Below are 13994 nucleotides of genomic sequence, written 5' to 3' on the forward strand. Positions count from 1 at the left end.
CTTTTGATCAACTTGAAACCACAGCAGTATAAACAACACCCAGTTCTCCTCACTTTCATGTCTTATCAGGAGTTTCCATTTTACACAGGATTTGGCGCCCTCTGCAGGTGATAGTCTGCAGAGTATTTCTTTACCATTATAAACCATTTGTACACAGTATTATGATGCTAGTATTTACTTACAGTTTAAACAAAACTACAAGCAGTCATAGAGAGTTTCCATCACTGTGGAGCTCACTGTTTTAATGTTATAGACAAATCCACGTCCTTCAGATGAGTTACATTTATTCTAAAACCATTGTTTATAGTAACTCTAAACATGGAAGCTATTATGTTTAGAGCTTCAGTCATGTTATACTTTTTGTGTTCAGCAGTAAATTTCCTACAATAAATACAGGGTGCCATGTGCAAACTTCAAATGATGTTACAGTTGTTGACAGATACAATAAGAGTCACTTGCATCTGATTACAAATACTTTATAAGAGCTATAAAGCATTTCTCCAGTGTTTATAAATGTTTTTTAAGCGATTTGATGCCAAGAAGCTGAAGATAACTGCAACAGTTATCTGGCTCTGTATCAATCAGAGGGAAATAAAAACTGCATGGGAGACAGAATTAGACAAAAAACGCATTTAATAATACTTGTGAACATAAACACACACAAGAAAATACAAATAAAATGTACACTGATTAGCATAAACACTGGACTGATGGTCAACCAGGCTCCAGTTTCACAGTGGCTCCTTGTCCTCCAAACTCAGGACAAAGTCAAACTCCTCTGTAGAGACAAAAACAGGCCAAGTTCACAACTCGTCCATGACTTCGTAATGAATTAAAGTGATAAAGTGCACGTTTCTTTACCTACCAGTGGTGAGGGGCTGCACAGAGAGCCTGGCCCTTGTAAAAAGAGCCATGTCTTTCAGAGGCCCCCCCTTGGCGCGTTGCTGCAGGTGGTATTTTTTGAGCTCAGACAGAGGAAGATAACGCTTCAGCATTCTTTGATACTGGACGTCGACCTGAGAGAGGATGACAAGACCATTATGCTCATATGAACAGTGAAGAGTCGGATTTATTTATATGGCACATTAACAAAAAACGATTTATATAAGTGGCAAAGGAAAAGCAATACATGTATACATAAAAAAACAACAATTAGTTTAATGTGAGAATCAAAATCAATGCAACATATTCAGGTGTTTGCTTTACATTAATGTCCGAGACACTTTACCATGCTCCACTTTGGGTTGTCTGGTTTGCTGCCTGCATCGTAATGGACATCTTTCCTGTCAAACTGAGTGTGGTCCACATAAGCTTCCTTCACAATCTTAAAAAAGCACAAACAGCTGAATGTCACAATGTGGCGGTAGCTTTGTTGACATTCTTCAAAATATTCTCCAGCCTGAGAAATAGAGGGACTCACTTTCATGACTCCTGCAATCCCCGGTTCCTTACAGTTGCTGTGATAAAAGAAGGCCGACTGCCCCTCTTTCATCTGCCTCATAAAATTGCGTGCCTGTAGATGACCGATAATGTAAATGGAGATTCCCACAGAGAAAGAAAAAGTCTGGTTTTTTTAGCTCTACCTGATAATTGCGGACCCCATCCCAGCAGCCGGTCTGATCGGGCAGAGCCTTCAGATCCTCGACCCCAAACTTTCAAAAGAAACCAGAAGCATGAGACGATGGGCAGCACGCTCACATTTTACAACATGTACAGTCTGCGCTGATGAGGCCGTCACTGCTCCGTACCTTCACATCGATGCCATTCTCAAAGCGGCTGTCGGGCTCAGACTTCATCAGCCAGTGACTGAACTGTGGAGAATCAGGTGACTCCGAGCTCTCCTTTGCCGCCTTCCTCTTCCCACCAGATGAGGCTGTTTCACTTTCGTCTGCTTTCTCTGTGTTGTTGAGGCAAAATAACTTATCAGACTGGAGCTTTTCCTTGCTCAGTTTCATTCCCTCTCATGTACATCATGTTATGGAATGACAATGAATCTTGTGGCTTCATTTGCTTACCTGCCTTTGCTGATCTTGTAGCCACTCTGGCCTTTTTCTTTGGTGGCATCTCTCAAAGTCTGTAAAGAGATATGTGTTCATGTTTTCAGATGCATCATCGTATAGTAGGTTTGGGTGATGTGATGATTTCTAAGATTGTCCACCATAACAGATGTTTTTCCCACATTATTAAAACCATGGAAGCTCCCACTTCCAGCCTGCGTGTGCTGAGCCAACAATCCATTCTGTGTAACAGTTGTCATACAATTCAAATAATGATGACTGTCAATGTTTTTAATAATAACAGCACCAACAAGTAATAATCATAATAAACAACAGGCTAACATATGCTGCTGGTACGAATAATACCTGCAGAATGAGGATAAAGACCACACCATGTTTAACACTGAATCAAATCTAGAGTTACAACCAATTACTCTGAATGAAATGTATTAATTTTAGTTGATTTTGACTTAATTGAAATATTACAATAATTAACAAGCAGAAACCAAACCATGTACACAACACTTAAATTTGACATAATCTCAAGATGGAAGTAGAAAATAAAAATATTTCCAGGGGTTTTTTTCCAGCAAAATTAACTCATAAAAGTAATGTGCCAAAGAATATTTATACAAAAGTGGGTGAAATAAAGTCTCATCAATATTTAGCTTGAGGGACTTACAGCAACTTACTATCAAATATTATAAAGTTGTTTTCTTCAACATGGCACTGATTTAAAAAAATATATATATACTTTTCATGAATAACAAAACAAGCATTCAGTGCCTCAAATTCTAACTTAGTGAGCATCTTCCTAACAAAACTGAACACGATATCTGGTAATGTTTCCCTTCGGTACAGTACAGTTTTTCCTCAGTAGTGAAAGCTCACGTTAATAAAGGATCTCTGACCAGGAAGTAAACTCTTACCTCCTGAAGCGGAGGATTTCTGCGGGAACACGAGGAGACGAACTCGGACAGAAACAGTCACTGAGACCGATAAACTGCAGAAGAACCAGAAGATCTCAGCCTCGTTAGCAGCGACGAGACGTCACCGTGTTTACATGTCGTCCATATTTAAAATGAAGGCGGTTTTTTTCTTATTCTCCTTCCTCTTCCGGGTGGGAGTCAGCCTTAAAGGGGTAGTTCACCTAAAAAGTGAAAATTCCCTCATTATCTAATCGCCACTATGATGGAGGTGGTGTGTGAAGAGTTTGAGTTCACAAAACATTTTGGGAGTTTCAAGGGTGAACAGTGTTTCAGCCAAATCCAATACAATTGAAGTAAATGGTGACCAATTCTTCAAATGTAAAAAAACAAAAGGAAAAAAATGAAATGCCTCTATACTGCTCCTGTAAGCCCCGACATTCATTTTCAACTGGAAACGACGTCATTTATACCATGTTTTTAGCCTAAATATCCTCTGTTATCCTCCTCTGGAGCTGTGTTATTTATTTTATTTATTGCTTCTTGAGTGTTTACTCCCTCCAGTGGCCAAACTGACGAGTTGCAAACATAGAATCTAATTGCAACCTTTTATTTTCAATGCTTTGTTGAAAAAAAAAATTTAATGTACAAACTGAAATGTACAAAGAATCGAGCATATGTGTACATACATGAATTATATAATAATAAAATGAAAATAAAGATAAGAAAAACTGAAATGGATACATTTCATTCATGGGGGATTCTGAAAATGAAATGTATCTTTCCTCTCATTCCTCTTTAAAGAGATCAGTGTACACGTTGACCTGTGTTTATATGTTTGATAGTTTCAATATAGTCCTTGAATTCACATAAAAAACATGTGAAGTTAGGAAATATGTTTAGTTACTCTGCATTTATATGAGTAAAATTTACCAAATAGAATGAGAATATAATTTTGTTGGTGCTTTATTGAAAAAATAAACCTTGAAATGCATAAACAAACGTACAAAGAATCAAGCATATGTGTGCATGAATAAATAATATAAGAATAAAAGAATAAAAAAACGAAATTGAAGGATTTCCTTAATAGGGGATCGTGAACAGGAAATACATCCCCATTCCTCTTCAGTTTGATAAGTGTTATAGTTTTAATATTGTCCTTAAATTCACATAAAAAACATGTGAAGTTGGTCAAATTAACCAACTAGAATCAACCAGTTTACTGATTGAATATTTAATGACCACCAGTTGCAACAAGGCGGCACCGATGTCGTCATGCTACTCCACGTAAACTTCCGACTACTGCTTTCAAAATAAAACTCAAATCCGACGCCTATCCGCCGCTTTCTACGCAAAGCAAGCACTACCCTGTCCCCGGGAACCCTTTACTTTGAAATGACACACCGGACGAGTTCGACGTCACTTCTCTCCATCGAGCACTCGCCTGTCAAAACACAACGCAACTTTACTCAGGGAAACTTCAGCTGATTTGACGCTGAAGCTTTTGAAGAACACAACTCTTGACGCGATCGTTAGCTACGACAGAGCTAACCGGCTAATCGAGCTTTTTCTCTGGTGGTGTTTTCCGCTCACTCGGGTAAGCATGTGTTAGCTAATCGAGAAGGAGCTAAATGCTAAGTAGCCCAAACTAGTTATATCACGTCACACCACACTTACTCTGTGTTTACGTCTGATTTCTGTGGCTACAGGTCACAATGAAATGTTGATGTAACTGAGAACAGATGGAGTCACGAGACTTGAGCTGCAGCTTTATCAACATTAGCCTGTTTTAGCTTGTTTTAGCTTGTTTTAGCTATTTTATCACCACACAAACTAGAGCCACTCTTCTCTGATAAGACTTGACCTCTGAGGGATTAACACTGGGGCTGTTGTTAAAGAATCATGTCCAACACATGCTAACAATGTCCAGCATGTTAAGTCTAAATGTGCAATGTCAGTGTCAGCACATGGTAATAATAATAATAACTTTATTTGTATAGCACTCATCTAAACAAGGTTGCAAAGTTGAAATGAGTACAACTGTAAAAAAAAAGCTAACAACAAGTGTCGTTTCAGAGGGAATGGAGAAGGCTAAACAAGATGCATTCGACAGTGCCAGACTCCAAGTGATCAAATATGGCTACGAGCGAGCCTTCGAGTGCATCAACGAGGGACTGACGATCGACGAGGCCGGAGACAAGGCCCGGGCCCTGGAGCTCTACAAGCGGGGGCGGCAGCACCTCCTCAGGGCCATCAGCGTCCCCTCGCAGGGAGAGGAGTGCGAGGGCGGCTCCTGGGAATCAGCCAGACAGATGCAGCGGAAGATGCAGGAGACGCTGAACAACATCACGACCCGTCTGGCCATACTGGAGACCAGCTCTGACCTCGCATCTGCACCCCCGCTGAGCGCTATCACCGAGTCTGACCCTGCTGCTGCCGGCATGTCTGCAGAAGGCCTCTACCCAGATCTCCCAACCAAAGACAAGCCAGAGAGGCCAGCTCCACCAAACGTACTTTCCGCTAATGGCGAGGCAGCAGGAGCTGTAGGAGGGAAGCCTGCGTGCAGTGGTGCAGGCCTCCCCCTCTCCCCCACCAAACAGCCACTGGGGCCGGCCGAGCAGCCTCCAGCTTACTCCCCTCAGGCGGCCGATGGCCACCTGTCCATTTCTTATGGAACGGATGAAGGGGAGATGTCGATGGTCGGGGATGAGTTCTACAGTCGCACGTCTAACACCACGCCATCCCCCCAGAGCATGGGCGAGGAGGGAGAGGAGCTGCTGTACATCCCTCACGGTGTGCAGATATTCTTTGTCACACCCGAAGGTCAAGTGAGCGCTCCGTCGTACCCCGGTTACCTGCGGCTGGTCAGGTTTACTAGTGATCACTCCGACAGCACGCCCAACCGCCCACCCGCCTTTCTGCAGGTAAGAGGAAATACATATTGTGTTGTTTATGTCACCGCACTAAAATGCTCTCTCCCACAAAGCTTGAGAGGACGGATTAAGCAACTCTCATGAGCAATCGAGCCAGTGACGGCGAATGAAATGTCATCACTGCTCTGTCACTAGTTCTTTTTGTGCCCTTTAACCTGATTTCGTAAGATGTCTGCTCGGCTCACCAAGCCCTTTTTCACTGTGAGTCACCGGCAGCCTGATATAGTCGGTTAATGATCTCTATCCCTTGCCCTTATGGACGTGATCATGTGAGTGTTGGTGACTCAGTGCCCTAATCCTATTGGGTTTATGCCTGTGATGTCATTCTCCAGGGAAATCCCTGATCAGTCTCATTTAATGATTCAAAACTGGACAAAGATGGTACTCCAGTCCTGTACATTCCCTTTTTTAACAGGAAAATTAATGTTAATTAGCTGATTTGATCTGATTTGAATTTTTCCTCATATTTAGGGAAACGCTTGATAGGACCTGGATGTTCTTATTTAACTGTCCCACCAAAACATTCAGGTGAAAGTCGCCACTGGACACGGAAAGTAGTTCTGGTCTGTAACTCTAATATAGTGCCCAGAGTTTTTGGGCCCCTAAAACAGAGAAGTTTGGAATACGGACATAAAACGCTGACGTGGACGCCGGGACAGAGAGCATTTTAGTTTTAAAATGAAAATATATTTGTATGGATGTAGCTTGAGTCTCACTTTCCACAAACATGCACACAATATAACGGCACAGTGAAAGGCACAGAAACAAATCAGCCCACATTTAGTTGCACTGCTCCTTTGTCCCCAGTCTTGGTACTTAGATAAGATTAGAAATTACATAAAGCTCTGTCAACATCTCAGTTTAGGGTTTTCGTGAGGGGACAAAATCAAAACTTTGAGCAGTTTTGTATTGTTTTGGGGAAAGTGGTTTCCTGCTCTCTGTTAAAACAGCCAACCCACTGACACGAGTGGGTCATGAGACTGTAATTTGACTCTTAACTGGGGAATTTCCCAGGTGCTATCGCCAGTGGGTGACAACAGTGACTCACATGAGTGAAAGGAATTCTCTAACCATGCTTACACTGTCATGCCCTGTAATACTATTAGACATGCGGCAGTCAGAGGGAGACAGTGTCCTCTGGTTGGTCTTTCTCTTTCTGACGGTTCACTGTGTTGCACCAATCAGAATCTCCATTAAATAGGCTCCTCATGTTCACTTTACATTTCAAAACCAGTAAATAGGCAAAAATATCTTTTGTAGATCTGTTTCCTGACCCCGTCTTAATTTGTACCTCCATATAAATTAACCCATTGTTGTACTTTGCTGTATATTTTGGCAAAAAATACAATTTTGAGCTGATACCCATCACCATGATATCATATATTTACCTGTTTCTTATCAGATTTTCAAGCAGTCTGTATTTCTCTCTCTTCCTTGCAGGTGTGCGACTGGCTGTACCCACTCATGGCCGTGGACTCTCCAGTGTTGCTGTGTAACACTGGGGTGTTTATGTTTCCGGACATGATGGCACCATCTCCAGGTTATTACGTCGGAGTGGTGCTGTCCTCTGAGCTGCCTCCTGCAAACAGAGAACGGTTCCAGGACCTGCTGTCCCAGATGACAGATCTCAGGGTTCAGGTCAGTCGCTGCAGTGCAGTCGGATCTGCAACAGCACTTTTCCTCATTCCTCATTCTCTGAATGTATTTCTATTACTTTTAGATCAAGTATCAAGTATTTGAAAGCACCAATGGAACGTTACACGATGCCTTTTTGCAAGTCCTCTTGTGCCAGTGGGGGAACAGAAGGTTATTTCAGGCAAATGCATGTGAGGGCAGTTGCTTCTCCATTTTGTCTATTCTTTAAAAGCTGAGATTCCAAATGGACCCTTTTCATACGGAGCTTTTCTAGTCTTATCAACCACTCAAAGCACTTTACAGTACAAGTCACATTCCCACACACATTCATACAGCGCTGCACTTCTTTATCACATTCATAGACATCAGAGTTGCATTAGTGTTCAGTGTCTTGCCCAAGGACACATCAGTATGCAGACTGGAGGAGCTGCAGCACTAGAATACCAGAGCTACAGCTGCTGATGTTGACTCAGCAAATCAACATTTCTCATTAAAAAGAATGTGAGTGTCAAACTGAATAGATTAGAATATTTTGTGTTTTCTAATTATGTTGTTCACCACTCTCCACTCTTTTCCAAATCAGATTTTGCAAGAATAAGAAACTCTTATTTTCCACACATAAAAATAGATCGTCGCTGCTGTTTATGTGATGTTTTTAGGCTGCAGACTCCAAACCGCTCCGGCCTCTCGCTCCTACTTACTTCTGAGCTGGCACACTTCCCTAACTTACCCCTGCCTCAGCATTGTGGGGATTTTAGACAGGCAGGTGAGCAGAATTAATCAGTTATAATGCTCTTATGTGCAGCAGCTATAGAACAACCTCTGCACTTCAGCTGAAAGACAAGTGCCAGTTCAGCCATGTTGGAGACGCTGGCTCAGATTGATGCCAAACCAGGTCATTTCTGATGCATGCAGTCAGGCTAGTGATCTTCACTGATGGATGTGATTCCCTATCAGCAAGTAGGAACTGTTGTGTTGTTTTTCGTTTTTGGGTCAGGTGGAAGATTTGAGGTTTTCAGCACAAAAGGAGATTGTTGTCTTATTGCATCTTAAAATGACTGTGTGCAGTGAACAAATAGTGCATTGTAATGAGAAACAAAGAATAATGAGAGGAGCCGTTGTGTGAATTGGCGGGAGACGAACATTTGAACGGAGACGTGTACAGCTTGCACAAAGTAGCCGACAAGTAGTTTTTTTTTTTATGCCCACGTTGTTGGTCCTTCAGTCGCAAACCAATGTGTCTGTATCATCAGGATCCAGATGAAGCAGCAGATGCCATCAATCTCAGTCAGAAAGTGCCCATAGTCACACCTGAGGAGACTGCACCAGCCGACACAGAGGAGGAAAAACCTTTGCCCGAGTGGAGTGAAAAGGTGGCAAGTGGGATCCTGACCGGTGAGATCACGCTACCTCTTCAAACTAGAAACTTCTGTAGTCTACAGTTTATCAGCACGATTTAACTCGGTGCGATCCCGATGTCCTTTCAGGTGCGTCCTGGTTAAGCTGGGGTCTGGTGAAAGGAGCCGAGTTCACGGGCAAGGCCATCCACAAAGGGGCGTCCAAACTCAGAGAACACATCACTCCAGAGGACAAACCCACCCACGTCAGCCCCACGGTCACCAAGGGCCTCCATGTTGCCAAGCAGGCGACGGGTGGAGCTGTTAAAGTCAGCCAGTTTCTAGGTGACTACATCATCTTCCTTCAGCAGGTTCTTACTGACCTTGCGTTGTTATTTGGCAGCGCACGTCTAATCCAGTAATGCTGTGTCACTGCAGTGGACGGGGTGTGTACCGTCGCCGGCTGCGTGGGTCGAGAGTTGGCTCCACATGTGAAAAAACATGGAGGAAAGCTGATCCCGGAGTCTATGAAGAAAGACAAGGACGGGCGTTCCAACATAGACGGAGCTATGGTGGTGGCGGCCAGTGGAGTGCAAGGTAGACTTTATCTACACTCTATCATTTCTCAGAGGAAGTAGTTCATTAGAGACGCTCACATGCTTTTCCTTTTGTGTATTTGCACAGGATTTGCAACCATGTGGACTGGTTTAGAAGTAGCAGCAAAGAACATCACCACCAGTGTTGCATCAGAAACGGTCACAACAGTCAAACACAAGTAAGTTTTCCCTCTTTGTTTGACTTTTTACTGGTCTGACCACCGTCACTGTCTTGAATAAACAACAGTTGGAATGATTTTGCTCGACACTGCTCACCTGACCGGTTATTGATGTGTAAAAACATGCACTCACTCGTTTTCCTGTTCAATTTGCTTTGCAGATTTAGGGGTCTACAAAACGTCTTTGAAACACCTAATGAGAAGAAGTGTGTTTTTCCCTAATTATAAGCTATTTAACTCTTGACACCGCTGATCACGAGCATGGCACGTGTGTTTCGGTTTGTTTTCTCCCTTGATTTAGTCATCTGCACCGGCCCAACTCACTCCTCTCTTCTCTTTGTGGAAATTCACACGATGTTGCTGCTTCCACTGAAATCTCACAATCCTGTTTGCAACATTTCTGTCCCACCTGATTTTAACATCTTCCCATATTGTATGAATTGGTGCTAACATCTTCCAGTGATAAACAGACAATCCAATATAGTTTGATTATTGATTTTAACAAGCTATATATCATGAGAATATCTATTTTTTTTAAATTGTCAAGAGTTTAGCCATGAACACACATTCCCATTTGCTTATTTCCTCTTTGAATTGGTTCTTAATTTGACAATTGGTGTCATGGGAAAATTTAATTTTTATTTAAACCATGAAAGATGATTGTATCCATATAGGCCAACGTTGCATCTCTGAACCACCACGGAAGAATAATTCAAATTCCGATTCTGGCAAATCTATTAATTTGTGATTGTGCACTTGCATGGGTGAAAATTCACATACAGCATGGCATCTTTACAATCCTCCTGCAAAAAAATAATTAATTCTCCCCAAATCCTCTGTCTCCCGCCTCTCGCGCTGACCTCTCACCCAATCTGACTTCTGATGAAGGTACGGGGCAGCGGCGGGACAAGCCACGGACAGCGCTGTCAACTCTGCCATTAACGTCGGCCTCACTGCCTTCAACATCGACAACCTGGGGATCAAAGCTGTGGTGAAAAGGACTGGGAAGCAAACGGCAAAGGCCATTTTGGAAGACTACAAGCTTCAGGAAAAACCCGAGAACGGGAAGCAACTGGAGAAACTGGAAAAATAGCCGACAGTGCCCGTCGTCGTTCCCCCAGCAACGCCTTAAAACAACGTTTTTATTCTTCTACCAAAGGAATCTATATTTAATATATTTGATTTATAAAACACATGTAGAAGACAACTACTGTTATATTCATATCCTCTTTATCCTTTGGTACAGCTCTTGAGCACTTTAATTTTTATGCAAAATAAGGTAGATGGACCTAAATGTGGAGAAACTGAAGGTTGTATAACCCAAATTAAAACAATAATCTGCACAGTATATATATATATATATATACACACACACACACACAATATAATATCAGGTACAAGATAACACTGCGGTTTGTACTCGGAACTTGTTGAGTGGTTTTTGACTAAACACTGGAATCTCTCTTTAATCTTTGAGACCCATCTGTGTGTGAGTTGGTAGGGTAAGTGCAATTTGAATTTAAAAAAGAAATGACTTGCTTTATATTATTATTAATACAATATGATTATAATTTATATATATATATATCTATATATAGATATAATGAATATATGACTGTTTCAGACCAAAAGCCGTTGCTAAAGTGATGTTTTTCCCCGAGGTGTTAAGATGAGAAGTAACCACTGCTGCTGACTGTGCCTGCAAGTATCTAACAAAATGTGAAATTTAATGTTTTGTGAAACTGATGCTGTCAAACTTGTCCTGAGTCTATAATGTATTTTTGTGAAATCTTTAATATGTAGCAGGAGCTGTTGCTGTCTAAAGCTGTAAAACGGATGTGTTCCTATTCAGTCTGCTGTGCTTTCCTGTACATTTCAATTCACATAAATCCACGTTTCCAAAATGTTAATGTTTGTTCGTATAAAAATCTATTTTGATTTCTTTTATTTTGATGTATGGACTAAATATATAACCAAATGTGAGTTTTCAAGTATGATGCTAGCTTTGTTTCTAAGCCAGATATATATATTTTTTTGAGTGGAGTGATCTGGTTTGTCCAGCATTAACCCGCTCTGCAGGCAATTCTAATGTGTTTCTAGTTTTTGCAGTGACATTTATTTACCACATGAAATACTGAAACTTTACTGAAACAAATAATAAATTCTGTAAAAACACAAGAAATCCAGTGTTTTTTTTTTTTATATTTGGAAGTCGATCATCTACTTGATGCCACATTAAGTAAGATAAAGATGAATTCATCCAGGTGAATGATTAAATTTGCATTTTTATTCTGCTATATCAACTATTATTCAGGCAATAATGCTGCCACCTAGGGGCTGTTTGTTTTATAACCTGCTAATTATCTCAGAATATTTGATTAATCTGAGGGTTTATTCTGTCAATTGATTTTCTCCAAAATTTATTATATAGATCACAAATAATCCCAGAATAATAGATTTAAATTTGGGATTAATTGCACGTTTTGATGTCTTTGGCTGAGGGGCTGATCACAGGGTTTGCAGTTCAGTAACAATTTGTATAATTGAAATACAGGAAGAAAATACTTATTCAACCGTGAGACGAAAGCAACAGTCCTCCAATAGTTTTGTTTCTTTAGAAGTGTCTTAAAAATGCAAAATATGACTGATGTATTTTATTTATTCCAAAAAAAACACATTGATTTGCTGGAACGATCTCAGTTCATTCAGCCACAGGAGAATCGATCTGAGTTTGATAACCTCGGGGTCAGATGAAATTAGTGACAGTGGTGTGATCAGGCGGGTTCAGGCGGGTTGTGCTGGGTTAGAGATCACTAATGAAAGAGCAACAGGGGCCACACCAGGCCTGGAGGGACATTACACAACACGTGGCTCCACCATGGGTGTGGGGAAAAAAAAGAAAAGCGCCTCATCATTGCTGATGTAAAAATGACTTGTTTGGTTCCTCCAGTTATTTTCCACAGACTGAAACGAGGCAGAGAGTCATTGATCCTGGCACCCTGGCAGCATTCGTCCCCAGGGAGCGGCCCATTCGTCCACCAGTATTGGCGAAGCGGGCACTGTGGTCAGGCCCTCAGCTGTGGGAAGCATTGGATCCATTCTCAGGCGATTAGTTACTGGGAAAGATGGCTGGTTTTCTTGTTTACAGTTCTGCTGCTGAGTGCATCTCTCGGAGAAATGAAATAGTACGTTAACAGATTAACACAGCAGCCATTTTTTCCTGTGGTCTCTTTCCTCAAGCCGCTCTCTATTTTCTTTAAGGGCTTTATTAACCTGTAGAAAAGAAGATATTAAATCCTGAAAGTCATGTACCTCGCAGTGAGCTCTACTGTTGCTGCTGTGTCTAACCAGTTGACAAAGGGCAGAAGGCCAGACAGGCGACGACAGGATAATTGTTAATAAAATGACAACTCTTACCTCATTCTTCAAATCAGGATTATGACATGAAACACATGAATTTGAGCAGATACTCACATTTCAGTTGCTTTGATAACACAATGTGGAATTAGTCAAGCCTGAGCCCAGTTTTTCTTCCTCATAAGAACGAAAAGAAAGTCTCACATCTCTTGAAATAATTTGTACCCAACTTTGTCCACAAAGACGTTTAGTGAGAGACTCGAAGAGCTTTGAAGGTGCTGTCCTAAAAGCCCAGGTTACATTTCTGACAGGAATGTTTACAGAGTAAATCTAGACTTAAGCTTCAAACTCAAATTATTCAACAACAAAAAAAACACAGTGCAAACAGATACTGATCTTCAATTAGAAGTTGTGAAAAGAAGAAAAGGTCAGTCAACTTTTCTATAAGCCACAAGTTTGTCCAGTATTTTAAAACCTCTTTTAAAACCTGGGACTTGAAAACAACCTTCTAAAGTGTAAAGTAAATTATGGCTTCAGCCGGCCAGCTGGACAAATGCCACATAAACAAGTAATTGTTTGCATCATGTTGGGGAACAAAAATCAAATTGCTGACAGCCACAAAAATTGGAATGTGTCCTAAGACTTTCTCCATGATTATTTTTTCCTGCAAGCAGTGACTTTTTGAAGTATAACAGTAGATATTGATGACGATTGTGAATTACGTACGAGTGCAGAAGAAACCACCTACGACTTTCTGAAGTTATCGAGGTCTGCTACTCGTCAGCGGTGATGGAACTTCACAAAGCACTGAACTACTGGTTCATCACTTTTTTGTGTCGCCTGGAAACATTTCCGATGTAGTTTTCTTTATTTGCAGCACGTGTCGTGGAATTGAATAAGTTGTTTTCTTAATTCGCAGTGCATGGACCTCTCTCAGCCACCATAGCTAATAGCCAGTTTTGCTAGCTAACATTAGCGTACTGCTAATGCTTTGCAACTTTTGTTGCTATGGTGAACTGTGCAACAACATCTGC

At 41.3% G+C, this 13994-nt stretch overlaps 2 protein-coding genes across 4 annotated transcripts; one reads left to right on the top strand and one right to left on the bottom strand.

Moving 5' to 3' along the window:
• Positions 1–615: 615 nt before the first annotated feature.
• thyn1 (thymocyte nuclear protein 1) lies at positions 616–3096 on the bottom strand. Of its 2 annotated transcripts, none has more exons than XM_035154447.2 (8): positions 2927–3096; positions 2016–2074; positions 1749–1897; positions 1584–1652; positions 1421–1513; positions 1229–1324; positions 866–1016; positions 616–778 (listed from the first exon to the last, which is right to left on the bottom strand). In XM_035154447.2, the coding sequence occupies exons 2-8, from the start codon at positions 2062–2064 to the stop codon at positions 732–734; spliced, it is 654 nt and encodes a 217-aa protein (XP_035010338.2). In that variant the 5' UTR covers positions 2065–2074; positions 2927–3096; the 3' UTR covers positions 616–731. The 2 variants fall into 2 exon arrangements, with proteins under 2 accessions (XP_035010338.2, XP_035010339.2); XM_035154448.2 differs by having other exon boundaries at positions 862–1016.
• A 1223-nt stretch (positions 3097–4319) lies between these two features.
• spartb (spartin b) lies at positions 4320–11781 on the top strand. 2 transcript variants are annotated; one of them, XM_035154430.2, is made up of 9 exons: positions 4320–4520; positions 5000–5847; positions 7297–7494; positions 8745–8886; positions 8979–9173; positions 9267–9425; positions 9513–9603; positions 9765–9809; positions 10492–11781. In XM_035154430.2, exons 2-9 carry the CDS (start codon positions 5005–5007, stop codon positions 10694–10696), a joined length of 1878 nt encoding a protein of 625 aa, XP_035010321.1. In that variant the 5' UTR covers positions 4320–4520; positions 5000–5004; the 3' UTR covers positions 10697–11781. The 2 variants fall into 2 exon arrangements, with proteins under 2 accessions (XP_035010321.1, XP_035010322.1); XM_035154431.2 differs by lacking the exon at positions 9765–9809 and having other exon boundaries at positions 4321–4520.
• The last annotated feature ends 2213 nt before the right edge of the window (positions 11782–13994 follow it).

The sequence above is a fragment of the Hippoglossus stenolepis genome, chromosome 4, assembly GCF_022539355.2.
Source record: "Hippoglossus stenolepis isolate QCI-W04-F060 chromosome 4, HSTE1.2, whole genome shotgun sequence".
Taxonomy (NCBI): Eukaryota; Metazoa; Chordata; class Actinopteri; order Pleuronectiformes; family Pleuronectidae; genus Hippoglossus; species Hippoglossus stenolepis.